Source organism: Bombus impatiens, unplaced genomic scaffold (genome assembly GCF_000188095.3).
Source record: "Bombus impatiens unplaced genomic scaffold, BIMP_2.2 scf_0637, whole genome shotgun sequence".
Classification (NCBI taxonomy): domain Eukaryota; kingdom Metazoa; phylum Arthropoda; class Insecta; order Hymenoptera; family Apidae; genus Bombus; species Bombus impatiens.
Genome location: NT_177056.1, coordinates 1282848 through 1308703, shown reverse-complemented (window position 1 = coordinate 1308703; position 25856 = coordinate 1282848). Strand labels below are relative to the sequence as shown.

Genomic DNA, 25856 nt, shown 5'->3' with positions numbered 1-25856 from the left:
AGCTCTGGTTCATGGAAAACGTCTTCCATCGGAAAATTTTCAGTTTCGCGCAAACCTTTGCATATTGTTCATACATATGGAAATGGGAAAATAAGAGAACTTTTTTCCAATTTATTTAACTTTAAATGTAAATGCGAAAAGTTGTTAGTACAAGCTTAATATTGGAAAAGAGAAACGTCTAAAAATAGGAGAGTAATAAACGAATCTGCAAAGTATGTCAATTTTAGCTTTTCAATGCCAAAGTCTTCTACCGATATCGCGAAAAAAGGAACGTCAATATTCGATTAAACTGCGATCCAGCTTACCAACCGCGCCGACCACAAAGGCAGTAAAATGTAATAAAATGATTAAAAAATCCCAGAAATTCTTAGAGGGGATGGTTTAATGCAGAAAGGACCCACTCATAATCAAAAAGGGACGAAATAGAATTGCCCGAATATCTTCCCACGAATTATTCTCGCGGTCCTGTTCGCTAACTCTCCACTAAACCAATATATTTCATTTGCAATATCTTTCAGTCAGTCCATGTTACCAAAAATCCTATTTTACGATATCGTAGTTGCTTGATGACGTTCCAACGCATTATTTGGTAATAACCGTGGTGCAGGTAGTAAACCAGTAGAAAGAAAATTCTTATTTTGTTCGTTTCGGGCTATAACTCTGTTACCGGTGTAGTTGCTGAAAAATGTCGAAAGAGAAAGACGAATGGTGCAAAAAGTAATAAATTTTGTTTAGAACTGCAATCTACGATTGCATTATTTCCAGAAATTGAAATGTACACTTTTTTTCGTACAGACAGATGCCTTCTCGTCACTGTACGTGGAAAATCATCGCGGTGAAATGGTGAAAAAATAATTGGTTATGGAGATATTTAAAAAAAGACGTCCTTGTCGAAGAAAGAATCGCGTGGCCCATGCTGTATATTCGTTGGATATCAATGTCAAGCTTAAATCCGAGTTTGATTTATTTACAGAGAGACGACTTGTTTCCGAGTTAGTCTAGGGAAGGTAACTGAAAGTTGGTAATAGTTTCACTTGCAAAGGAACGAGATATCTGCTTTCTTTTAAGCCGCGGGAAGCTTATGTTTTTGCTTCAAATCGATGTTAGATTCAACTTTGAAAATTGTAACCTGATCAATTGTAAATTTAATTGAATTTCTTAATTTTAACCAAAGGATAAACATACTTAGAAAGGATCACGTTTGGTATAAACGAAATACATCAAAGATCGGATAAATTTGACAAAAAGTAGCTCCTCTACGCTTTGAGAATTCTTTCGTGAAGAAGGAATATTCCCTCGAGAAGCGGCTTGTCCCTCGATGAAAACCGGCAGTATGGTATTTACGCGCGGCATCGCCTTCAAACTCACGGCGAGCTCTTTTTTTATAGTCCGCGGGAGTTACCGAAACCGTGACATGAAAGATGCATACACGTTTCGCAGCCTCCCTTTGCCTCTTTTTTTCTTTCGCCATTTGTAACAGCCTTTCTACGAATTTTACGTTGCGTGAAATATTTTACACAGTATGCGAGCGAGCGAGCGTCGCTTGGGAATTACAAGAAGAGAACGCTTCACGCGTATCTATTTCCTCTTTCCACGTTTCCAATTTCTCTGGTCGAATTTCGCGCGCAAACTTGATATCGAGGGCTTTGGTAAAAATTGATAATTAATAACTTGTAATTGAGATTGGTAGGTTAGTTGAAAGCCGATACGACGATTACGATGAGGAGAGAAATATATTTTAGGGAATATTCGGCCTAGAAACTTAATACTGAAAAGAAACTTGATATTATGAAAGTCGATGATAGCTGGTAGCTAAGATTGGCTGTTGTACCGATCAAAAATTACATAGTGGACGATGATTTTTTAGGAAAGAAGTATATTTTCGTATTGCGTATTGGCACGAATTAGGAGAAATTGGATTTGCAATAGCAAATATTGATTTCATAAAGAACACTTGCATGCTTTTAGTATCTGTGAAAACAGGCAACATCTGATAGTTGCAATGTTAAATTCCTCCGTTTCGAAACATACAGTGGCGGTCAATTTTAGAAAATTGATTTATTTGAGAAAAACGATTAAAGATGTTCAGAATTTATTCTGTTGTTATATTCATTAGAAAGTTACCGTTAAAGTGGTATAGTTGTATTCGTAGGGAAATAGGAATTTTAAACCTCCTTCTGTCCGTCACTGTACTTTTCCATGTTTTTCGCGTCTTTATCAAAATATATAAATCAACGAGCGACACATTTAAAGCCGCAATTATTGGTGACATCATTCCTCCGACGTTGTTTTCTTCTACTTTACGATACCGCGCGTTATCAGACTCGTTAATTAAATATCCGAACAATTGTTTTCGCGAATACTTCCATATTGAAATTACGTCTCGTCGTTTGACTGTATTTTCTGTCGGAATCTGCCATTCCGCTTACGTAAAAGAGAGGAAGAATTTCAAAGTTTTGGAAAATTTTTCTAAACGACACATCCTCTCGGGCGAAGAAACAAGAGACTGTAGGATTTTTCTTGTTCTTCCTCGTCTAACAACTTGTTGTTCCCTTTATTTTTGCCACGCGCGCGATTTGAATTTAAAATTGGTGAAATATTTCTCCCTTGCCTGGTGTTTTGGATCATTCTACCTTCTCCCACGGAATTTATCAACTTCCCGTCTTTCAATGAGATTCCTTTGTCGAGGAGTAAATTTTGATAAGCTTGATATATGCCTATAGTCTCCTTATGAAAGAGATTTTAATTCGCGATACGAGAAAAATAAATTCTATGCGGTTTTATTACTTTACCATGAGATTCCACGGCCAAAATACATTTTTCTATTCGAAGCATTTCATAGCGTTTGGAAATATAGAATGCATCGTAGATATATAAGTCGCGTATTTTAAAAGAGATATATCTATGACAATGGCTGTTTGATTTATTTTCGATCCGAAAGAATTCGTTAAGTTTGAAGGTAAAATACAAGATATATATATAGTTTTACTTTACGTAAACATTTACTTAAAAAATAAATACTAAATATTTACTAAAAACGTTAGAAGTCTTTTTGATTGTCAAAAGATGAAAATGTAAAAATTTGTGGTGCAAAACAGTGTCAATAGCATTAAAAAAAAAACGAATTGATAGAATACTATTAAAATAGTGGAATAAAAAGTATCGATATCGTAAATATACGAATGTCGTAGTTAGAAAAGAAAGTATCGAGGCTCTACTGGAATAAAAAATTGGAAAAGCAAGTCCATAGAATGAAATTGATTTGTCTATTTTTCTATCCACCCCTATTCTCTCTTGCAAACGTTGGAAGTCATTAAACGAGCAAACAGTCGCATGAAAAAAAATTCCGTTTCAAGTGTTCCCTATAGACGCTAGGCGATATAAAATCGTTCATGGACAAACATATAGGCGTCGTAATATCTTTTTACGACTGTTCGATAAATCGAAATCGACGTCCAGCGAATTTTCGTCGCACGGTTATACCAGAAGGGACGAAGCAATTTCGCGTTGAACGTGTACCGTTCGATTAGCTTCGTTTCCTGTTTCTGTCTCGCACGCGACTTCCGTGAGACTTGGCCGTCTTTTTCGCCGAGGCCAATTAAAGTAAATCGCGAATTTTTTTAAGTGGCCGCGGTACTTTTCGCAATTAGTTCGGATTAGAGCAAACGAATATTCGTTTCAATGAAGCGTCGTTTCTTTGGATGTCGACGTTTCCTTTTTTTTTTTTTTTTAGGAAAAAAGTCGATTTTTTAGGAAATTTTTTGAGAAAAAAGAATGGAATAATAAACGATGTTTTGGACGATTATTAGCCGAAACTTTATCATCGAATAAATGACGAAAACTTCGTCTATTTCGATATCTCTTGTTTTCCTTGGAAAACTGGAAGAATGTCGATTTCTAATTCTAGAAAATTGCTTCCTTTTGGAAGAATATGTGTTTGGAACGATAATATCCCAAGGAAACTAGATCAACTCGAATATTACTGTCACAGAATGGCCGATGGAAGTTTTATTTACCGCTGTATAATTCTATTTTTCGGGAAATTGGTCGGGCAAATGGATTATGTGGAATATTTTCTTGCGACGCAGTAACATTTTTTGAACACAAGTACAAGTTCGATAAGAAGTTGTAGCACGAAAGATATTTATATAATGGCAAGAACGTTTCAACGTTGCTCGATAGAATATTTTCTCGCTTTTTGTTCTTCGAGTCGGGAAGAAAATTGTAAATATCCTTCGAATTCCTTCGTAGTTTCAATTAGACGGACGAAGAATCCACGCGAATAGACAGCGCACAAAGCCTCTATAAGAAGATGATAAACTTGCCACTTGTTTTTCACTAACTAGGAAACAGAATTCATTAACAAGAGTCTCGAAACCTTCTCAGAAAGCCACTTCGAAAGGGCGAAGCAAACCTAAAAGCTCGTCGTAAAGAAGCAGAAAGGGCTCGATAAAACTCAGGCAAACTTTTCAAATTAACTTCAGCGAATGAAACTCTTCCTTCGATTCGTCGAGGTCGGACAAAATTCCTAGACAAGAACAACAGCTGTAAAACGGAAGGAAAACAGTGCTGTATATACATGGAAAATCGGAGAAATGTAATAAGTGGAAAAAGCGTTTAAAACTGTCCGAGCATAGAGCGATGGTTTAAGCGAGAGAAATTATATCATTTATGAAAAAAGGATCTTTCGTTAGATCGTAAGAACAAGATGAATGATTATCCTATTTTCGTACCATGCGACGTGTCCTTGAAATTGGCGCGCCGAGATTCTGGCACGATGAAAGTGACGCTTCCGCTTACTTCGTTCAGAAGGCACAGCGGTTGCGTGTCCACGTTATCCAGGACGAAACCTCATCCAAAATTGGTCTACGTCGCTGTTCCGTAAGTTTCCAAACGATTTAACGTATTATTTATCAAGAAAAATTTGTCTTCTTCAAAGAAATAATCGCCATTGCGTTATTCATAGAACTATTGTATTTATGGTATTGCATAAATGATACGTTCAATATTGTGTTTAATATTTCAAATGTTTTTTATCTTCGATTTCTGTCTTCCTGCGGAAGAGAAGAATATTTATAGAAAGAATATAGTTTAGGAAGAAACATTGGCCGGATAATTTGGCATTACATCGACAGCAAAAAAAAAAGAAACAATTTTTTTAGGAATGCTGTTATGGACAGTGAGTAACAGAGACAGTGACGAAAATGAAATTTTAGAACCGATATACAGTAGGTGCAAATTGAGAGGGAGGGGGAAATTGGCTAGGTATTTTGGCATCGTTATTCGTAATTAAAATAATATAATCGAAGCTGTTGTATGAAACGTGTGTATCGGTGAACAAACGTGAAATTCATTTGTACTGCGTTAGAAAGTTCAGTTAAAGACCTGATCCTTTGGCCTTTGCTGGCGAAAGAATCTATTAGGAAATGAGCTGGAAATAATGAGCAGACCAATGATCCCTTTTAATTAGTCGTAAAGCGATCTAAGAGCAAGGCAGAGAATAGAAACTATACGAGCAATTAACCTAATCGAGAACGATTCGTGATCGAAGGAGATTCATATCGTAGTTTCGCCCAACGATCGTTACATTTAACTATCGACCAGGATAAATTGCTTCTGGTTCTCTGTACACATATTTATCCGTATATCGAACTAACCGGATAAATCTGAAACAATTAAGTCGTTGTTCCCGTGCAAACATTAATTTGATCGATTAATTTATCAACGAATATATTATTTATCGAGCAGATATACAGGGTGGTTGGTAACTGGTGGTACAAACGGAAAGGGGGTGATTCTAGGCGAAAAAAGAAGTCGAAAATATTGAATAACAATTTTTCGTTCGAGGCTTTGTTTTCGAGACAATCGACTTTGAATTTGCGCTCGGTACGCGTCCGGTACATTATAACGGATCTCACTGTAGATCGTTGTCTCGATGGAAAAATTAAAAAAAAATTTTTTTATTCTATATTTTCGACTTCTTTTTTCGCGTAGAATCACCCCCTTTCCGCTTGTACCACCAGTTACCAACCACCCTGTATATAGTCATTCGAGTTTGAGCTTTGCGTCACAATGCACTTGCCACGCCAATCGATAGCGTTGCCTTTAACCATTACTCAATGTGTTTTACATAACGTGTTACGGGTGCGGCAGCCGCGAAACGGAAGTGGCTTTTAATCACTTTTTTATTGGCGGCCCTGCTCGAAAAACCAATATTAGCTGTTGAGGCTTGGCCGTGCCGTAGATAAACGCCAAGATTGTCCCGATGAGTTTGCCCAGGCAAGCATTCCTCGCAACAGGTCTTCTTTCAGCTGGTTCATGTCTAGAAACAATCTCTTTGAAGATTTCTTTTTATAGAATTTTTCCGTCCGCAGGACTTGCTGCAAAATAATGAAATGTTCGGAGCAATTTTTAATAATTATTATTGGGTCATGCGATTTCAATTTCCGCAATTTTACGATCAATTATAACGAAACGTTTATCGCTTTGCAGGTTCTAATCTTTTTGTTGGTTTATTTAAAGTGTTATTAGCGATGATTTGGTTAATGCTGTCTGTAAGACGTCTGAAACGTAATATAAGGTAGTCGAGCGTGTATTTAGATTGAAATACGAGAGTTAAACGTTGAAAGATTGGAGAGCAAGTTGAGTCTGGCGTTAAGTAGAATTGTCCGGTCGTGGCCAGACACATACTCGGTATCTCATATGAATTTGTAAATTGCACGGACTAGTTTTAAAATTCTCTTCGCTGGTTTTTTTAAGATTCATAACGATAGCACGGATTGTTTAATGTTAACAAATATTCCTTGAATATTCAACTTAACTTCAATTGTTAAATATTACATGGGATTAATATTAATAATCCTAGAACCTTGGAAATTTCTTCCTTTCTTCTTAATTCTCTATGCAACGTTGCATTAACTGATAAATTTCATTTCTTTTTATTTAATTCGTAAAAATCGTAGAAATTCTCTTACAATGTTTCGAAGGGATTTAAATAAAATTATTAACGCTTCGCTCGATTAATAAACTATTTTTCGCTTAAAAATTGAAACATCGAACATCGTTACAATTTCCCCATTTAAATAAATCAGATTACAATTACACGAAAAGTTGACAAACTTACGTAACTGTTATTTAATAAAAATTATAACAATTTGGCCGTTAAAAAGAATTCGGAGTGAGACGAAATGAAACAAGGGACGCTTATTGGCGTTCTCTTTTTCTGTGGTCACTATTTAGCGATTGAATAGCAAGGCCGTGGAATTAATCGTAGCTTACATAATGACACGTAATGACGATTATCGAGAGCAGGAAGACGAGACGTGGTTTCTGGTCAACATCGACGATCATGTGAACGAAAAAATGTTAATCAAGCCATTTAGTTAATTAGGCCCGTCTAACGAGCAAATTGATAACGATCACGCCGATTACTATGACGGATAATTATTTCATGACACGTTCGGGCGCAGTTTGTCTGAGAAGATCGGAATTAGATTCATCTCCATGAATTTTCATTTCGTTGCGTGTAATTTCTGCAAAATTTTCATTAAAATTGCCATCTACGCGTTTTGAATTGTTAATCAGCTGCTCTCTGTATAATTTTTTTCTTCGTCTAGTTACGCTGTCTGGAATTTTAAGAGACGCTTCTGTACTCTGGTAGTTTGCTAATAGATGCGAAACGAACGAATTTTCCTCGAATTTTCGTCGTGCAAAGTTTCTGAGAAATTTAAATTAATTTCACAACGCGCTTTTCGATTCGTCTTCTAATTCCAGCTTTCTATCGTTTTAGGTAAAACGTTCAACCTTTTCGATTTACGCGTTTAGAATTATTCCGGTAACTGCACTTTAAACCAACTTTTACTTTCCAATCTCATCGACCAATTTTCATAAATTTGGTTCCTTATAAACAAAGTGGACGTATAAGATATAGTGTATTTTTTGCGATAGATGAACGACGGGACATGAAAAATGTGTATCCATATAACGTGTAGCTTAACCACGTACATTTGTCGAACGTAGCCTGAAGAAAATTAAATTCGATGCCTGTTGGAGATGCAAGGAGACACCATCGTTGCTATAACGAAGATATTCGACCAGTATACTTTAAAAGCTATTTATATCGACGATATGCAACGACGAAGATGTGTTGCTCTTAGAAGCTTCGTAACTTGCTGAAAATTCTAATAGAAGTTTGTTGCGAAAGTTGTGACTGAAGACAAAGTGTATACAGTCTGACTTGAACACTATATGTTAATTATTTTCTATGTTGGGTAAAATAATTGCTGAACTTTTCGTAACAGGATATTCTCGTTTAAATATAGCGTGTTTTCATTCTATTTATTTTAATTTAGATAGTCTCTGGGAACAAATATGATGCTTCCGTTTAATTTTGACTAAATGTCGAACACGATTCTACTTTATTAATTGAAAATATTTCAGTTGTTAATTTAATCGTTCAAAAAATATTACAAATTTATTCATCTGCCGAAGCTTCAAATTTGTAATCTCGTGTCATTGCAAATTTCTCATAAATCGGTTATAACCGAATCGAATACATTAGATGAAGATTACACGCTAAAATCATTCGTGAAATAAAAGAAAGAAGTATGTTTAAGAATTTGTAAAAATTATCCCTTAAAATTTGCACGAAGTAAGAGGAAAAACAAAGGAAAATATGCTTAAGGATCGTTTTCTTTTCTGTTAACAGTTTCGACGTGGGAAATGGAAGCTCAAAGGCAGACAGCAGCGCTACGGGCGACAACGCATCGCAGAATCCAAGTTTGGTGCTGCAACAGCCACAACGACGAGAAAGCTTCCTATATCGCAGCGACAGCGACTTCGACATGTCACCAAAGTCGATGTCTCGGAACAGTTCGATCGCAAGTGAAAGGTGAGCCTATGAAACTATGCTTTCTGCTTTAGGTCCTTATCTCGACTCGAGGAAAATATTTTTTATTTTTTAATCTTTTTCTCTGTGTCGGGATAACGGAGATCTAACCTTGTAAATAATGAATTGGGAATGTCGGATTGTTGATACGGTGTTCGGTTTGTGATCGTGATTGTTCAGCTTCGATCAGATAAATTTTCCATCTAATAGAAACTGCAGACCTCGTTATGTAAATTGTATTGCAGTAGAAATGGTCGGTTATGGTCAGACACCGGATACTTTGCATTTTAATCGAACGAAATACAGCAGAATTTTTATATTTTGGATAACGAATGAATTCGTTGTATAATCACAATTTTCTGGGCTTTGGAAACTCGAGTAAATTATTCGTAAATTGTTTAATTCGGCGTAGAAGATATTTGGTTTCGTGAGTTTGCATTTAAATATCTCGAAAGAAGTATTAATAATAGGTAGAATTAAACAACGGATCATCAAAAACTTCTAAACTCATTTGGTACTTCATCCGATAGAGAAATAATGTTTCGTCTAGAATTAATTATGTATTTACACTGATTGACGTATTGAAGTAATTTGGCGATTGGCGCGCGGTCGCGCGAAATTCCTAATTACTGGTTATTCAACGGCAAACTATAGCTGGTAATGAAACGAACTTGGTATAATTTACGCCCACGTGAATTACGAATTCCTCTTGACACGATGCCGTTAATGAAGTCATTTGTAAACACGACCGTGATAATTGGCCTGTTGTAACGTAATGCGCCGCCTGTTCATGAATAATTGAACGGAATTAGATATCGAACGTTGGATTTGCGTGTATCCACTATTATTTTATCGATTGATTAAACTATGTAACTCTCTTAATCGTTAGAATCAAACACTGTCCTGGGATTAATTGTACGAAGCAACTTTGTATAACTTGAATCTGCATTATCGGCTATTCAAACTTTATTGTACCGACTGTAAATGTAACTTTAATTATGTCGGTAATGTAGATTGTGCCGATAATCGTAGTTTCAGACGCAATTGACTGCATTTATCGACAATGATAAAGTAGGAATCGTGTTGTTTTCATGGTTATGCCATGTTGAGAGCGTCGTGAGTATTTCAATGAACCGACGACTGGTTTGTCGGTATTGTAAAGTATCTTATGAGCGATATATCGAGAGAAAGGATAAGACAAATACATACGGTAGTCAATTTTTTGAATATCTGACCATGATCACGTTAATTCTACTGCCTCCAAGATAAAAATTTCTTGCTTTACAAATTTTTATATCCAACCACGCATGTGTGAAACGTGTCTTGCATTCGAAAAGAGTTCACTTAACAGAATTATCACTATAATCAGGAATAATATTCTACATAGAAATCTTTATTCTTCCGCAATTCTGGTTTTTGAATATAAATAATCGAATGATGCATCCTATCACAGCGTATTCGTGCCAATATTAATAATTGTGCAAGAACAGTCTGCGATCTCTCTTCCTCTTAGTGTAGCTTGATAAAATATCGTAGCTTTCTATGGTGTTGATGCTTAACATATGTTTCTATCTTCTATTTTTTATTACATCACTTGTTTGTAGTCTTTGTATATAAAATTGCAGCAAGGTTGTGAAAATATATTGCGAATGTCTTGCAATAAAAAGAAATATACTCCCTGCTCTGTTAAACAAGGATGAAAATCCTGAAAAACTAAACTGCGTGGAAAAATCGATAGAAAATGTAATACCTGTAAATTGGACAAATTTCTATATACAAATTTTTAGATTACAATTCATTTCTACAAAAGAAAAAATTTGGAAAGATATTCGTACGGAAATTTTTAAGTTGGTAGTTTTTCGTCTTCCAAAGATTATTTTCCATAATATAATCGATCGTAAAAATAATAAAAATTCTTTCAGAGATATTTTATCTTTTTATTCCGAGCATTCACGCCTTGTTGCACGCAACGGAAAAGAATCTATTTCTTTTTTTTCTTATTTTTTAAATCGCAATGAACGGGTGCGGGGTGTGATAATGCGAATCATATTTGTGATCCTTGGGTTGCAGATACAAAGAAGCAGAGGTTGTTATGGAGCGACCGTATGTACACGATCCTATTATATATTATATATCAGTTTCTCTCGTTTCACTTCACATATACATCTAGCCACAGAAACACACTTACAAAACTAATCGACACCCCTCGCCACGATAATTACGATCGCTATTAAATCGATCCGATTCGATTCGATTCGCTGCCTCTTTAACCGTTTCCTTTTTCTCTTTCTCTGTCACACACATATAGCGAACGAAACAGGGGTTGGCTAAAGTGCATGGAACCGTTCGCTATCCGAAAGAAAAGAGAAAAAGGAAAAGAGAAAAAAAGAAATTCTGCCATATACATATATAATTTTCGAGCTGAGTAGTTCAGTTACCTGTTGAGTTACTTTGTGGCGTGCTTTCAGTCGATTTTTCTTTGCCATCATCTTTGCTTTCGTTTCAATAATTTGGTAGATTAGAATCGCGATCTGTTGTGCAGGAAATAATCAGTTCATTCGCTGAATAATTCTCACTGTTATCTTAATTATTTTTTTTTTATTTTCAACCGTGTCAGTTTTCAACCTTTAAGAAATATTTAAGTTGTATCTTTTTTTTATTTTTGTACTCTATAATTAAGGAGTGAAGGTAAATTACAAAGTCTAGAAGGAAAAACGTCATGTTGTTAACATAATCGTTAACCTAATGCGATGTTTTTTTCGAATATTTTGCAAACTATACAGAGTAGGAAAATATCTTTCGAAAAAAAGTTGTCTATATTTTAATAACAAATTTAACTACGCAAACTGTTTCTCGAAATATTCTCTCTCTTTTTTCTCAAATAAAAAAAGATATAAATTTGCAGGATAATCTTCAGTTTTATTATGATACATGAAAATTTGCAACTCTATCCGCTCTACAATTTCAATTTTTCAAGATTCGTATCTAAATTTTGAACATTCGTGGAATGGTTCCTTTCTGCATAACACGATCCAGTTACCATTATTTTCCGTTGTAACAATTTTTTGACGAACATTAATTATACGTTGTTCAAAGTAGAAACACGCAATTAGCAATTAGAAGTAACAGCGATCGATTTCAGATTTCTTATTGGACGTTCGGATCTCTGTTTTCTTTTGTTCTGTTTTTCGATTTCTGGTAAAGATTAATCCCCGGAGACTTGCGTTGTAAATGGATTTCTCGCGAAGGCACATGGCAGAATCGCGCTGATAAAATCGATGCTTACGAACACGCGCGGCTACACGAGACGATACACGTGCATTGTTCCACATTTTCCCTCCTATTTTGTATCACGATAAACAAATAGCAGAAAGGAATAAAAGGGAGAATTACACCCACACAGCCAAACGAATTCCCCGATGAACGAGTTTGAAAATAATTGGCGTATATCGATTGTACGGATACTTTAATCTTCCTCCTTTGTAACTTTTTTTGTTTCGTTGTTCGTCGTTCTGTACGAAAGAAAATGGCGGGAAAAAAAGTTGTAAAAAAAAAAGAGGGAAAAATTTGGTAGTGAAATTGTTGGAAAAGTAACAAGTAGAGATAAACGTAGGGACGAGAGTGGAATTGTTTAGGCTGCGTTTATTAACGTAACTAATTAACGGCATGCGACGATTATAGTAGAAGGTTCTCGAATAAAAACGAATTGTCATTTTCAGGGTTTCAACAGATCCCAGTAGGTAAGTCGCATTATTACGTAATTTCAGTATGCAGTATGCTGCAACCAACAACGGTTTGTTGGTGCAAACTGTACACCTGAAAATGGATGACGCGTGACTTTTTTTTTTTTGAAGACACGTGCATTTTTTTTAATATATCAGGACATCCCATGAGCGATGCGATCTTTGGTCTTCCGGCTGTACTACGTGCAAATAAATAATTATCTCTCGACAATTGACAGGTTGTGAGTTTTCCTGTATTTTTTTTTTTTTTTTTATAATTCACCATCTTTCTCTGGCAACTTTCAACTTGACTGTGGAAGAAATTCTAGAAGAAGAAAACACGTATATCTTTTCAAACATAATCGTTTCATGTCCCTGAGAAGACGTGTATATTTTTGAAACATAACCGTGTCAAGGAATATTTTTCTATCGGATTTCCTGCAGGATTTTTTACACGTTTATCGTTATAAATAAATAAACAAAGGGCTGGCGATTGTTTGTTTTATAAACATTATAATCGTATTACTTTGGCATTTAAGAAAATAATCGAGGTATAAGCTGACTGTAATATATTCTTTATAGGTCAGTTTCTTATCCGAGCTTCCAAGTTTCCGTTTTATTGGAACCCTATAATCTTCTCTGTCTATCTCGTAGCAGACTGAAAGACAACTTCGATGGGTATCATAATACACTTTTTTCCAAGGATACACTTTCAAACAAAAGGACACGGAGGCGAAGTGTAGGAGGATGAGGTTTAAAAAAGGGAATTTACCGGAGCTTAAAGGATCGTCATTGAAGTTGGGCGGCGGAGGCGGGTGGGGTGGAAACTATTATCGAACTTTCAAAGAATTTCCTATCTAAATTCTAGAAAATTTGTCTTCTTAATCTTTCGCAAAGTAGCTAACGTTGTTCCCTCGTTTTTTCAAATAATAAAATCATCCTTCCTTAATTAACGAGATCGTCGTTTCTTAAGCGACGAAATCATCGTTCTTTGCTTAATGATTATTATCCTTTGTTTCAATAATTGAGTAATATTCGTTTTTCCATTTACTTGCAAAGAATCGTGCGATTAGAATTCAGCATCGAAAAAATACAAACTTGGAACGTTGATTAAAGTAAATAAGGAAAAATAGAAGACTTTTTATCAAACGTGTATATGAAAAGTAAATTCGGAACGTCGTTTAAAAGCTGGAGAGAGACGAAACAGCGATAAAATTCGATATTAATCGAGACAGTATCACGGATACCCAGGGCTGTAAATATCTTCACGGTGCATCGAGTGCAGCAGCGAGTGCACCGCGTGTAAATATTTTTATCTCGACGAGAGCAAACAGCGTGCCGAGTGTTCGCTTCGCTCCATCTGTCGTAGCCGGATTATCGCCACTCTCGTGTCCAGTTTCGCGGAAGAATTTGCATCGTTCGTGCATTTTTTAATTTTTCGGCAGCCAGGTTTTCGCGTTTTATCGCTTCAGTTTTTAAACATTGATATTTTCCTCTTTGACCATTTCGATTGCGTTACATCGTTACACATTAGCTGTCATAATTTAGTCGCGTTATTCGTTATGACTCGGTCCTATCAGTTTCTTACAATTTAGACAAGTGGTATATTGGCTTGGCAACTAAATGATTGCGGATTTTGTCAATACCACTTAGTTGCCGATCCAATAAAATTAGGGTAACACGACGGAGAAGCGATTAGCTTGAAAGATACTTCAACTTTGATTCCGTGGGACACGAGGAACAAGAAGAAACGTAGAGTGACGCGGCACTTCGTTACTTATGGTCCTGTTAACGACAAAATCGTTTTCTTTGTCTCGCATGTGACAAATTCTACAGAATCAAAGTCAAAATGTCTTCTAAACCGATCAGTGTCAAACCACGTCAGCCTGATACATTTTTCCGTAGAGCGACGAGAGGATTTGAAGAAAGTAGCGCTGTGGAAAATTCACGCGCCAAGAGAATATTATCTGGAACACGTAGTTCCCTTTCAACCATTCGTCTTCTACCTGTTTCATTTTTCCTGGATTTTGTGGCATCGTAAAATCTTCTTCCAACGTTCCTGACAAACCTTTGCTTTAAAGATCCTTCGTAAGTTTTCCAACGATAAGCACGCGATTTCTACAATTGCTGGCGGCGTTTCGTTCTTAGTCGAGTGGTTTCAGATCGCAGAGAAACGAAATTTTACGAAGCGCACAGGTCAAAGCGGGAAAGTTACGCGGATATTGACGCGATGTTGACGAGATTGCATGGCGAACAATAGGAAGAGGAAAGGCGCGCGTTAATTACGGGCGCGCAAAATACTCGAGAGACGAGATGTTTACGAGGCTGTCGCGAGCAATTACGCTTTAACGGCCGCCATGAAAGAACCGTCTTCTGCTTCGTTTCTACGCTTTTACGTAACATCAATTTTCGTGACGAGTTATAGTCTTCCTTCTTAGTCTTCTAAACCCCAGGCAACCGTCTGAAATTTCCATCCTCATTCTCCATCCGAATATTTCATCGCGATTTTTATCCGTAAATAGCCTGTGTCTCGATCGAACTTTTTCTTCTTCTTATTTCTTTTCTTCTTCTTTTTTTTTCGTTGTAATTTACAACCACTAAAGCGTATTAAAGTTCAATTAATTAGGTCGACTGTTGCGAACCATTAATTAACCAGCATGCGGAGGTCGCGGTTCACCTAGCAGATACGCGTGAGAAATCTTTTTATAAATATTTTTTAAATCACGTGCATTGTAAAGCTGTGTAAGCAAAGGAGTAGACCAAGTCTAAATCGAGGCAGATTAAATTGATTTATCATGCATTTATCATTTTCTATACTGTGTGTCACTGTTTCACCGGGAATGTTGCAACACCTGCAAAAATACGAATGTTACGAAATAATATTTCGGATAAAAGTTGTATGGTGTCGAGAGACACGTATTCTGCTTTTTATCTGCTTCGCTCTCCGATCATCTTGGAACGTCCTGCAAACGCGATATTCGAATTTTCAAACGCGAAGCTCCATTTTTTTTTTTTTTTTCTTAAATATTCCCGTAGCTGACGTTCGCACGTTCTCGAAACGCTGCAAACTCGTAACGCGCGAACTTTAGAATTCGATATGCCATGGTACAGCATGAAAGACGTTTTTCATAACGCTGGTATAACGTTGCCGATAACGCAAGGTTGTAATTTTCTGATGTTTCCAGAAGTCGCTTCAAGTCGTTCGCTGTATCGCCCTGTCGAGTTTAAATCGATAGCGGATTGGTGCGAAAGACACAGGTTCGTAGCGTTTGAACGTCAACTATCGCAGTATCTGATAAAATGTGGTAGTATCCATTGGGAAGTCGTAACGTCGCGTTTACGGCAGTTTCAAAATCGTTGCAAGGTACAACAGATAAAAGCACAGTACGTGCCCATCTTTGTCATACAACTTTCGTCTCGTACATTTTTTCGTATCGTTCGTATTTACCCGCATATGCGAACCTTTTCATTTAAACAGCACATGCTGCACATCTACCGAATAAAACGCAGCAAACGGTAAACGATGAATTCTTGTCGAGAAAGTCTTTGTAAACGTGCCTCCCTCGGCTAGACAATTTGTTTATTCATCGTGAACTGTTTCGTGGTTTCTTGTAACGACGGCAATCAGGCCGGATGAGCTTGGTTAATTACTACGTTATGCAAAACCTTGTGGCAATTTAATAGCATTGTTGACAATATTGCGTTGCTGTAGATTGATAATAAAACGTGTACGTTTCTATAAATAGCGTGCTATCGAATAACATATAATTAAATTGATCAACAGGAGGAGAAAATTCTCGTAGCTATCGTTTCAGAAATTATTTGAATATCGTTTGACGTGGCGCATATATGTAGAGAAATATTTCCTTTTCTTAAATTGACGTTTATTTCCAACATTTTCTACATTTTTACGACAATGTTTCGCGCGCTCTATAAAATATTTCCATTTTGTTACTTGCCTGAACGTATATTTTGATCAAAGCGACGAAAACAGTTAGAAGCATATTTATTCTCAGGATTTGATGAAAATTAAGAGAAATTAAGGAAATTTTCCCGGGTATCTCGGTGTACGTTCGATGGATCGCGTACTTTGAATTCAATTTCGAAGATAAAATATGTAGGCCGTGAATCGAACAGTTTGAATTATTTAGTATTTGGTATAGGTTAGTACTTACGTAAGTACTTAAGTTTCATATACTTGGAATAGACATCGTCGGATGTTCGAATATAGCAACGAATATTCGATGTAAGTCGAAGAGATCGCGAGTATCGTCCGGGTGTAGAAGAAAAGCTTCGTAGAATTGCTGCGACACGCGAGTAGAACGTTTTGTTTTTCGACTTGGAGAAAATTGAAACGTAGTTGAAGTCCAACGCAGTAGGGAAAACAGCGTTTAATTTGAATTCAAAGCCGTTTGACCGACGCTACATCTTAGCATAAATGGCGTAAAACAACAAATTATAAAATTACAAATACGCTTGCCGTTTATTCAAAGTAGCAGAGAGAAAAAAAAGACAGATTTAATAAAAACGAAAAGCAAGCATCACCGATACAAGTTGGTAATTTGTACGAGAAATTGTTTGCGTTTCTCCTTTTTCTATGTTCTTTCGAAATTGTCTCCGACCGTCGATGGCTAGCAGATATTTTTATTAAACTTTTATTCTTAATTTTTAATTCGTTTATTATATAATATAAACGAATGTTCATTTGAAAAATTTCCGAGATTTTTCCGAGTCAAGTGTACATTAGGAAAAGTTATTTTCCACGCGTTAACGAGTCACAGGTTGCCTTCAAATGTTAGGAACGTGAGCGTGCAACGTGGCTGTAGCTGAATTCCTTCCGGAAAATCAATATTGACCAATGGACGATGGGAAAACAGCGATTGGACACGTTCGAGCGGCCACTATACGCTGTGCGATTTATTTTCCAACTACGTTTGCATAATATCCAGGTTTTCGAAACCGATTTCGATCGATCAACGATCGGTGGTCGTCGCTAATTCGCTTTTGGTCAAACGCGTTTGAACGCTAAATTTCCGGATGCTACTGAGTGGATTTTTAAATCGAATCCGTTTTTTAAACGAAATTCGTAAACAATGTTTCTGCAAGATCGTTTTAAATATTCAAATAATTGCATCTACGACGTGCTCATTGCTTTTGAATTTTTTAACGCTTTTAAACGTTATTATCGTTGTTAGATTTTCTTCCAGAGATTTTCACGTGACTTCTGGGAAAGAGATGAAACGGAAATTCCTTAGAAATATTTCCTTAACAAAGAATATTTATTTTTTAAACGCGTTAGATATTCAAATAACTTCGTCTAACACGTTATTATTAGATCTTTAAATAATTGAAAAAAAAGCGTAAATTTTGCCAATGAAATTTCTTACAAATATATTTCCTTAACAAGATATTGATCGCCAAACTAACTTCATTTATAATATCGTTATTTTCGGGTTTACAACGATTCCACCTAACTCTGATCATGTTACAAATTGTCATTGAAATCGTCAACCTAACCGAAAACCGAACTGTCATGAGTGAAGAGAACAATACCTTGGAAATGGACAAGTTCGTTACGACGAAACCACAGCTGTCAATTTCGCAGGATTGCGAATGATGTTTTCAATTCGACCTTGAGAACAACTATTCGCTCATCGTGATGGCGGTTTTACGGTCCAGAGAGTTACAGTCGAAGAATCCGTGGAATTGAGGCCGATTGACGCGTTCATTAAAATAACGACCAGCCAGTTTCTGCGTCAAGACAAGTGTCATTTGTGAATAGAGGTAGACGCGTGTGTGTATCGTACGTGGTAATCACTGTGGCGGGAATTAATGTCCGCCAGTACAGTCGTTTCCGTTCTCCGTGAACGACCAGAACAGCTGGTCAACGATCAGCATTGCGCGTTCTCGCGAAATCAATGTCGTTGCGCGACTTTTCAAAGATTTTACGCCACTTTTATAGCCACTTGTAATTTATTGCCACTTGTTTGCTTCTTGTTTCTCGTAACACGTATTCCCGTTCTCTTGAAGTCTTTACGCGACGTTTATTTCACTTGAAAAATATCTTGCGATTATTTTATTAATTCAGCGTAAGGTGTTCTCGCGTTATTTCAATTTAGCGTGAAACATTTTCACCAATTATTTTCATTAATAACGGTGTGATCTGCTCTCGGATTACTTCGATTCAACGTAAGGTGTTTGCGATTTATCTCCATTCAACGTAATGTGTCACGGGATTGATTTTGCCCGAGAGTAAATTATTTTCGGACTGGTTTGTCTTAGAGCGGATTATTTCGGGATTGTGAATTATTCTCAGACTATTTTTATCCCTGGTGAAGTATTTTGAGGTTATTCCGATTCAGTGTGATTTATTTTCGGACTAACTTGGATCCAGCGTCAAGTATTTCTCAATTATTTCCATTTAGCGTTAAGCATTTTGGAATTTTCATTACCCCGAACTATTCCGGTATTGATTTATACCACAATTAATTATTCGCAGATTATTCGAATTTAGCGTGAAGAGTTTTGAGATTATGTTGATTTAGCCCGAAGTATATCGCGATTAATTTCATTTCCTGTAAATTAACTTAATCTTGTACCGGTTTATTTTCCTGTGAAATTCGTTTCTTCTAAAATTTGCGAAATCTTCTACGCTGAAGTACGTCGTTTCATTTCGCAAGTTTTGCGGCTAGTTTCATCAGCAATCGAACGACGACCTGCTCCATCCGGGCCGTAAATATCTCAAATATCATTCTTTGCCGCGATTGTTCTCAACGTACACGAGAGAGCAATTTAAACTTTGAATTAGAAATGCAAAAATCAAAAATACTATACGTTGTTATTTCTATACTCAGAGGTGAGATCAGAATAGTTATTATTTTATCGAATGGATAAATCTATCACACCGTTCTGAGTCAAAAAAGCCCTTTATCGCACGCGCTTACAAAAATTAAGGATAAAAACAAAAAGGCATCTTAAGCTTATCGATTAAATCTATCGATTGTAACTAGGATCATCCTCTAGTTACTATTTCTTATAACTAACGCATCTGCATATAGATGGCGAGCACGAACTTACCTTGTTATTTTCAAACAATATATTTAATAAAAAAAAAAAAATGTTTTTAAGGACTAAAACCAGCTTGCAAGGACGAATGAAATTAATTAGGCTAATGTATCATTCGTACATAATTGTTGGCTCGTGTTTCGATCACGAAATAACCATTAACCGTTCTTTGGAATAAATTGTTCGATTGTTATTGCCAGTTCGACAAATGCGTCCTACAAAATTAGAAAAATGAAACGAGATCTCATTTAAATATATTATATATCAAGAGGCTCGTTTGCCACACAAGTAAGTCATTTCCATTCGCGAGTGTTTCTCAAACGTTTCAATTTGTATCGTTTCTCGTGATTCTGTTTCTCGAGTGTCATTTCCGCTTGAGTCGACGCAGCAGAACTCACCGATTAACGTTCGCGGCCAGCCATAATTCGTAAATGGAGAGAATGAAATATTTATCGTAATGTAAATAAAATTTTATGTAAATAAAAAGATTCTAAGAGAGCGAAAGGAAGAAGAGAAAGTTGGGACGAGGAGACAAATGTAGCAAAATATGAGATGCGCGAGAAAAAGTTAGGAAAGTTAGAAAAAGGGGAATAAAGCGAGAAAGTAAAAGATGTGTCAGCGAAGACTATAACAAGCTACGTTAAATTGCTGGTTTAATTTCCAATTATAAAGTAATTGTTCTTTGGAATTAATTCTGACGTTATAATGTCTGTGGAATGAATAAATTACGGAAATTTATCGTACGAATTTCTTAGAATTTTTAGAAACGAGAATCAGATATCGATCAGAGTTAACCGTTGTACAACCGTTGAAGAATGAAAATCAATTCTGTGAAATATTCCAAATATAGTCGGCAGGATAGATCGTGTTGGATCGGTGATTTAATTCCAAATTATGGCGGCAATAATTATATTTTGGATTAAATTTCTTCGAATTTTTGGAAACGAAGAAGATCGATAAATCAATGACCGGAATTAACTGTTGCACAATAAGAAAAATGGAAATTAGTTTTGCGAAATATTGCAAACACAAAGTACGGAATGACTATTAAGAAATACTATATTCCGATTTATGAAGATTTATTCTTGCGATTTATTATTCTAATTTATGAGCAGATTGGACTCGAGTTGAAACAAAGTATAAATTATTTCGTGTTATCAAGTGTTTCTTCAAATATATCTATACATATCGAGTTACCGATTGTTGGATCAAACGTTTTTTCAAGAAATTCCATGTTTTTATACATCCTGCTCGTTCCTCGCAAGCTATCGAGTGATCATTTACGTTTATCTTGGCGTCCGCTCGTCACGTTTTCTCGTACGAAGCTCGTTTATTCATTTCCTTTACTTTTCCCATTTACAGAAAGCGACGAACAAACGTAGAAGGTTGATTTAGCGTCCGGCTTGAAATATTATCTTCCGTATTCTTGGCCTTCGATTATTTTCGGCAATAATCGATAGTCTGTCTATAATTTCCAATCTTTTTCTCGATTTATTCGCCAGCGGAAAGTCATCGACTCTGAACTGGATAGTTCGAGCTTGAAATATTTCAACCTTCATACCACGTTCTTCGAAACTTAAATTCACGTTTCGCAACGAACTTGCTGCAATAAATGTCTAGCGATTTAGATTTTAAAGAGAGCGAGAGAATTTTTGTTACGATTCGACAATTTTGTTAGAATATCCTAGGGACATTTAGAACGAAACGAAGGATCTGTATAAATCAATTAGAAAATAGATTACTCTTTTTCTTTTTAGCGTAGAAAATAATTATCGTCCTTCTTTACACTCTCAAAGTAATCTGTTTTCCATATCCAATGGATCTAGCCTTACAAACAGGTCAACGAACGAATAGACATTTTTTAACTTTAACCTTTAACGATCGATGATCGAACGTGAAAATAAATTCAACGTCATTTGCAACTGGCAAATTTTGATCTACTTTTTCCTTAGCGTCTTTGTGCCGGTTATCAGAGAATTTTTTAAATTTGATTATTTATTTATTTCCGTTCCGTTTAATATTCTACAGGGGACTTTAGGAGCACTGGGCGAGCCAACAGATTTGATTTCCGTGGCTTTAGTTCTGAAATCCAATTGTCCTCGTCTAAAATTGGTGTTTTTATACAGAAATGATGTTTCTCGGTAAGTCGAGGCTTTCCGAGGGATTCCCCCATTTCTGTCCCAAGAACATTTCTTCCTCGTCCATGTCGCAGTATTTTTACGTTTTTTTCGTCAGCTTCGTTCACTGTGCCGCTTTCACGATTTTCCCTAACTCTCTGAGAATCCTTCGTTACAATAATACGACACGACAGTGTACATATACTTAACTTTTACTTTATTCCGCTTTATTTTCTTTCTCTTCGACAACTTTCCTCCATATTTTACACGTCCTTGGGGGCGAAACAGTTACGTCAAGAATAATAACGCGATAAATGTTCATGTCCATGTTAAAAATGTTAACGAGAACTTGCTTATCATTGTACAGTATACACTGTGATAGAAATTGTACTAAAGTCCCTTGTAGAATAGTAAACGGAACAGGAATAAATAAATAATTAAACTTTTTAAAATCATCCGATCAGCAGCACAAAGATGCTAAAGAAAAACTAGTAAAAATTTGCCACTTACAAATGACGTTGAATTTATTTTCACGTTCGATTATCGACCGTTAAAATATACATTTTTGATAACTTCGTCTTTCAGACTTCGATAAATTACAGTGCAAGTTAGTACGTTACCGTAGTCGCTATTGGAAAGCCATCTCTAAAAGATTCATCCTATGTACAGTTTAACACATATCACTGACGCCTACAGTCCATTCCATATACGATTCCACGATTCCATAATAGTCCAACATGTTCCTTTACAATCGCTTTTTCTTTCAAATTTCAACGAATCATAGTCCAAACCATTATGTTACTCTGGCTACTATAAAAAAAGGAAAACCACGTTTCTACGAGATTAATACGTAGCATAGTCCAAGACATATCACCAAAACTTATAATTACATACGATTCCATGATAAGAGTAGTCCAACGTGTTCCTTTTCAACCGCTTCTTCTTTCAAATTTCAACGAATCACAGTCCAAACCATTATGTTACTCTGGCTACTATAAAAAATGGAAAACCAAGTTTCTACGAGATTAATACGTAGCATAGTCCAAGACATGTCACCAAAACTTATAGTTACATACGATTCCATGATAAGAGTAGTCCAACATGTTCCTTTACAATCGCTTTTTCCTTCAAGTTTCAACAAACCATATACGAAGTTATAGGTTACCGTAGTCATCGTGAAAAATTGGTCTCGATAAGTTTGATACGCAGACTCGACCGTGTACACGATACTGTAACTCCTCGAGTAAAACCAGGATGATAAAAAAGATTCCACGAGTAAAAGATCAAACGAAAGCCAGCATCAAAGAGTGGGAGAAAGAGGGACAGACACAAGTGGTGGTTCTCGGCGCGCAAGTTTCCCGCGCAAATCGCGCCCCTTCCCCTAAGCCTGGCGGTGAAATCTCGGCGAAAGCAGATCAGCCTGGCCAGTTGGACGTCGCGACGAACACGAGGTATCCGACAACGCCAGTGCACCCAGCGTTCCCGTCACGTGAATCGAACGCTCCGTTTCCGCTTCCTGTGTACGCGTAACGCGCCTCGATACGACATTCGATCGACCGATCAAGCGTGTTCGATCGATCCGCGTCACGTACAGTCGTCCTTGAAACTGTCCCTGCTGCTTTGGATCGCGCGAACGACGCAGTTTCCAATTGATTTTCAACCGCCTTCCAAGCAACCTCGCGGTCATTCCGTGATCAACGAGCCTGACGGGGACACGGTTGATCGTGCAGCGAAGCTCGCTAACGTTCACGTTGCGCGATGGTGTGATCTTTTTCTTACGGTGGTGTTTTGCTTGGGACGTGTGAAAGATGAAGATGGGGGATTTCGGGGATTTCGGGATTTGCCAAATGGCTTTCTAACGCGATCTTTTCGATTTTCGAGGTCGTGTTACGTCCTATTTATGGGATTTGATAACGCGAACTGGATCTTAGGTTTGAGGATTTTCTATCGTTTTTCTTTTTCTTTTTTCTTCTTCGTAACAAAGACGAGAATGATGTTCTATGACAGAATCGGGCATTGAGAGAGAGATTGATATTTAATTTGATTTTCAGTGAATTTGGAGTGTCATATTTATGGAGTTTGATAACGCGAACTGGATTTCAGTTGGCAGATTCTTCGTTCTTTCGTTTGTAGAAAGGACGAGAATGGTTTCGTAGATGAAAGTTAGCAATTAGCGGAGTAGATGAGATTGATTTTTCTTGCGGTTCTCGTGATTTCGAAGATCCTGCTGATGATATCTATGCATGATCGAAAAGATTCGGATAACGGAGATTGGATCTAGGTTATTCGAGAATCTGCAATCTTCTTTTTATAGGAAACGTGGGAATGATTTTGTGCATCAAGCTAAAAATACAAGTTTCTCATTTTTCGGATATTAGAAATTGCGTTATACTATTCACGCGAGTTTGATGACGTGGACTGGATTTTCGCTGTTTGAACAATTATTCGAAGAAATTTGATTTGATTTTTCTGCTTTTGAAGGTTGTATCACGGTATCTGTAGGAATAAATTTAGATTGTTCGAAGATCTGCAATTTTTCATACGAAGAACGAAGAGCGTGTTGTATTTTGCAACGCATCGTCGCGTTATTTCAGAACGTTCAAGTCGTTATTTATAAATTGAGCAGGCTATCTACAAATGTGCTATAGTTTATTTGGAATGATCTTTGGCGAACTATAATACCATTGACTACTTCAAAATTAGCCCAGGTTTTTTCGTATCAATGATCATCGACTATTACGTAATTAGGAAAAAATTGGTCAAGAAACGATTAGAAAATGAACATTCGTGACATTAATATCCTGCAGGATATTATGCTACTACAGACATGAGAAATTTGATCGTCTGATAATTACCAATTGGAAATCCCTATTTGTAGAGATTGATCAGTCAATCAATCATGATTGGAGATGCTCTGTTTGTACAGACCGAATAGCGTAGATGTGAACGTAATATCGTTGGATCGACATTTGACGAAATGCTACGTTTACCATTTTCAGAATTATCGAACGTATCCTAGGTCAGATCTCTTTCTGTATGTGAATCGATGAACACTGCAACGATGGAATTTGCTTTATATTCTCGCCAACCTGTACAATTAACACATTTGTTAATCATAATCTCTTTCCATCGGTAATATTTGGTAATTTAATATTTTCATCGATAAACGCGCCATTCAATTTACATCGAATTACTTCGATTTAATTCAAAGAGTTCAAATTTTTGGAAAATTTGTTCGAACGTACAAATGAGATATCCTTTGTTTCGCGCGTTTCCTGGTAACATAATATCATTGAAAATGTTCCAATATTTATCATCCGAAATTTCGTCGTTTATTCTCGCGTCCTATAGAATCGATAGTCGATTTCCACTCTAAATGTCTTTTATAGTTTCTACGTATGCTTTCAGATCTCTTGCAAACATTAGCAACGCTAACATAATGTTGGTGTTTCGTAACGGCGCTAAGAAATTTTCAAAACGCGGAACTATAACGCGCGTAATACGTTCGTAAATGTATACGAGAGTCGCGACACTTTCTCGAATCTCTGTATCTAATACATCGATAAAATTCAGGTCGTGCAGCGTATCTACGTAAATGTTGGAAATAAAATTTTCAGTGAGAGGATTGGCCAATACCTGTTGGAAACGAAACGGCCGTAGAACAGAGTAGAATATCGTTGCTGGAAAAACATATGCGGAACAATGGTCTAAATTCGAGGGAACGGCGGATTTTCGCAATAGCCAAACAGGTTTCATAAATATGCAACGAACGCGACCTGAAACAGCGTTGAATATTTATAATCATATGCGTGGCGTTCTTTCTTTCTTTCTCGTTCGAATGCTATCAAATATGCATTCGCTGCACGCGCATTAACATTCATATCTGTCGTTACATAAATCGAGAGAGAGAGAGAGAGAGAGAGAGAGAAAATAAAAGTAGCGCTGCGCGGAGTGAGAAAATGCAGCGAAAGGTTAAAAACATCGTTAAACGTACATAAATAATGAAAGGTATAACGCGCTGAGTTAAACTTTCGCAAAATTCACACATTATGCAGCATCGAGAGA

At 36.6% G+C, this 25856-nt stretch overlaps 1 protein-coding gene and 1 long non-coding RNA gene across 16 annotated transcripts in view; one reads left to right on the top strand and one right to left on the bottom strand.

Moving 5' to 3' along the window:
• LOC100746626 (cAMP-specific 3',5'-cyclic phosphodiesterase) overlaps positions 1–25856 on the top strand; it is a 370153-nt gene that overhangs the window by 274072 nt on the left and 70225 nt on the right. For 10 of the 15 annotated variants that reach the window (XM_033322388.1, XM_012389106.3, XM_033322389.1 and 7 more), the window contains 3 exons: positions 8708–8890; positions 10958–10990; positions 12607–12627. In XM_033322388.1, coding sequence (XP_033178279.1) covers positions 8708–8890; positions 10958–10990; positions 12607–12627 — 237 coding nt within the window. Of the gene's footprint in view, positions 1–4465; positions 4882–8707; positions 8891–10957; positions 10991–12606; positions 12628–25856 lie in introns of those variants that run through there. The other 5 variants (XM_024369675.2, XM_033322386.1, XM_012389096.3 and 2 more) reach the window with 5 other exon arrangements.
• LOC112213355 lies at positions 20741–22489 on the bottom strand. The gene is made up of 2 exons (XR_002947251.2): positions 22412–22489; positions 20741–21277 (listed from the first exon to the last, which is right to left on the bottom strand). It is a non-coding gene; the product is annotated as an uncharacterized LOC112213355 (long non-coding RNA).